Source organism: Orbicella faveolata, unplaced genomic scaffold, assembly GCF_042242905.1.
Source record: "Orbicella faveolata isolate gen_17 unplaced genomic scaffold, um_ofav_v1 contig_15, whole genome shotgun sequence".
Classification (NCBI taxonomy): Eukaryota; Metazoa; Cnidaria; class Anthozoa; order Scleractinia; family Merulinidae; genus Orbicella; species Orbicella faveolata.
Window position 1 is genome coordinate 6,382,501 of NW_028301542.1, and position 2,500 is coordinate 6,385,000.

Sequence of the window (2,500 nt, forward strand, 5' to 3'; positions counted from 1 at the left end):
AATTGCAATACTCTTATAAGAAACGATTTGGAAATGCATGAGACAAGAAATATAAGTGATAGAAACCGACGTTTCGGGGAATCTTGCGCCATTATCAAGGTTACATAATTAAAGATTAAAAGCGATTTGTCGAGAGGCTAAGTTGAAGCGAATTTGCTTGGCACTCAGTTTTATGCGAATTCGCTTCAACTTAGTCCCTTCACAAACCGCTTTTTATCTTTAATTATGTAGCCTTGATAATGGCGCTAGATGCACCGAAACGTCTGTTTCTATCACTAATATTTCTTGTCTCATGTAATTGCAAGGTCAGATGAAATTATTGACACAAAATTTTGGTAAAGCACATCTACTGAAAGTGTCAACATCACATGGCAAATCTCCTTATCAAATTCCGAACAAACTTGTGGTAGTATTAATTGTCCACTTCCCTTCTTTTTGTACGCATGTGCGAGGATTATTATTGTTAATGGATCAAAACGCAGTCTTCTCTCTTTGTTACACCATTGAACTAGCAAGCTAATGTAAATGTTGATAAACGTGGGGATTTTCTGAGCAAAAATGTTATTTGTTTTTGCAAAAAGAAAAGCAACCGGTGTCCAGCTTAATCGATGCTATGGCAAGTAAGATCAAGGTTTACTAAATTGGTAATGTGAGCCGAGCCCCATTCAGCGCTATCACTGTAGTGCGACTAGCTAGAATAATTCGGCATTTAAAAATGGAAAGGAATTTTCTTTTGTAACAAAGTGTTTCTGCCAATATCTAAGTAAGGGCCGTTACTAACTACAAGAGACTTCTCTTACCAGTATTGTGTCTCACTACAGGCTTTCGCTTCATGTAAACACCTACGTTCGTCCACATGACCAAAAACCCCGCCACTCCCAGGCCAATAAGCACGCCCGAGAGAACAGCACGGATTCGAATTCTGCCTTGTGATCTCAGGCACATCAGAACTGCTCCTGTTTAGAATAATGGAGAGGTTTCCAAAGGCAACCTTGCTCTAATTGTTCCAAGAGCCAAATGCTGTCAAGGTGGATCTGGGATAAGATTTATTGCAAGCTATGACCAGCCTGTATATAAAGGATTGTGGAACAGTATATTTGACAAGGAAACTTCAGATAACTAAGACCAACGGACTTTGTGAGGAAAGGAACACTTATTCTTTTTAAGGGACTATTTGAGTAATGAGGTTTACAATAGCTGTTCGTAAATCGTAGAACATTTATAAAAGAAAATTTCAAATTGTTGGAATGGTAAGCAAATTAAAGGTTGAAAAAATGACAAGTATGTTAAAAATATTTTTTAGCCTGCGTTGCAGGGGTAAACAGGAAGGGGCAGGGGCAACAGGAGCGCAAAGATGGGAAATGAGCCTCTCTGCCAAGTCCCCTCCTTCCTTCCTCCCGTCCTTCCTTCCTTCCTTGCTTGTTATAAAATTGCTCTGACTATAAATCCATGCAAAATAATTTTTTTCAAATTGGTAAAATTTCATACTTTTAGATTGATTTCCTAAAACAAAAACCCTTATTTCACGACACAGCATACTGTGCCTTTGAAAGCGTGAAGCAAATAGGTCGATCGGAAAAGCGATATTTATAGAAAACGACAAATGTGCACATGTTACGAGCCAAAAGAGACGTTTTGGCTTGTCAGCTTCATCGCAGAATCGCGCTCTCCGAAAAGCGTCGCCCAGGAAAAGTGGGGAACGTGCCCATGACGCTTTGCGGCTGCAATGGCCCGTGAACGAAGTTGTAAAGACTGCCGCCGGTTTCGGTCTCTTAAGAACCTTAAGTGTCGACATGATTCATAAAAGGAAGTTAAAGTTCTCCACTGGCGTCCTTCAAACACTACAGATTTACTTGGAGCAATTAGTGTTTTTTAAAAGCGTTGAGACGTACATTTCATCTGTAAAGAGAATAGAATACAATTCATATGCAACTAGCCTCCGTTGTCATAAGATTAGTAACTTGCTTGGTTTCGTTTTTTTTGACTCTCGAAATCCAACGGACGAATGTTTCTATTATGTTTATACATATGCAACACTGCTGAATGAGAAATTTTTGTCATTACGGATTTCTTAAGGCCAATCGTTCTGAGAGGAAAAGAAACCGCGTGGAAAAACGTGCATAAATTTATGGATCCTTGACAACGGTGATGGTTTTCGCAAGCACGTTATTAAAACCACGAGTGAGTCTGAAATATATCTTTTCATAATAAGTCATATTATTTTCGCATTTTAATTGATTTATAGTTATGAACAATTTGCGAATACATCCCTCTCTTGTCACTCTCGTCCGTTATTAAACAGTCTCGGATAAGTACATTTTCCTTCATTGGTACCTTGGTATATCGCGAATCCCTTGATTTGATTGGATGTACACGATAAAGGTTTGCTATTCGCCGATGGCCAGCTTTTGCTGGTTAGTTGTTATAATTCAGAATTAAAAAAAAAAAAAAAAAAAAAAAAACGGTACCCGACTTCATGTAGTGGTTAAAAAGATAAGAA

The 2,500-nt window shown here is 38.4% G+C and overlaps 2 protein-coding genes across 3 annotated transcripts in view; both read right to left on the minus strand.

Annotated features, from left to right (window-relative positions):
* Positions 1–2,500, minus strand: part of LOC110055518 (uncharacterized) — a 50,876-nt gene that overhangs the window by 47,395 nt on the left and 981 nt on the right. The gene's annotated exons all lie outside the window — the stretch shown is intronic.
* Positions 1–2,500, minus strand: part of LOC110055515 (uncharacterized) — a 13,558-nt gene that overhangs the window by 9,988 nt on the left and 1,070 nt on the right. The window contains exon 2 of one of the 2 annotated variants that reach the window (XM_020761901.2): positions 801–1,034. In XM_020761901.2, coding sequence (XP_020617560.2) covers positions 801–945 — 145 coding nt within the window. In that variant the 5' untranslated portion in view covers positions 946–1,034. Of the gene's footprint in view, positions 1–800; positions 1,068–2,500 lie in introns of both variants that reach the window. The other variant, XM_020761900.2, reaches the window with a different exon arrangement.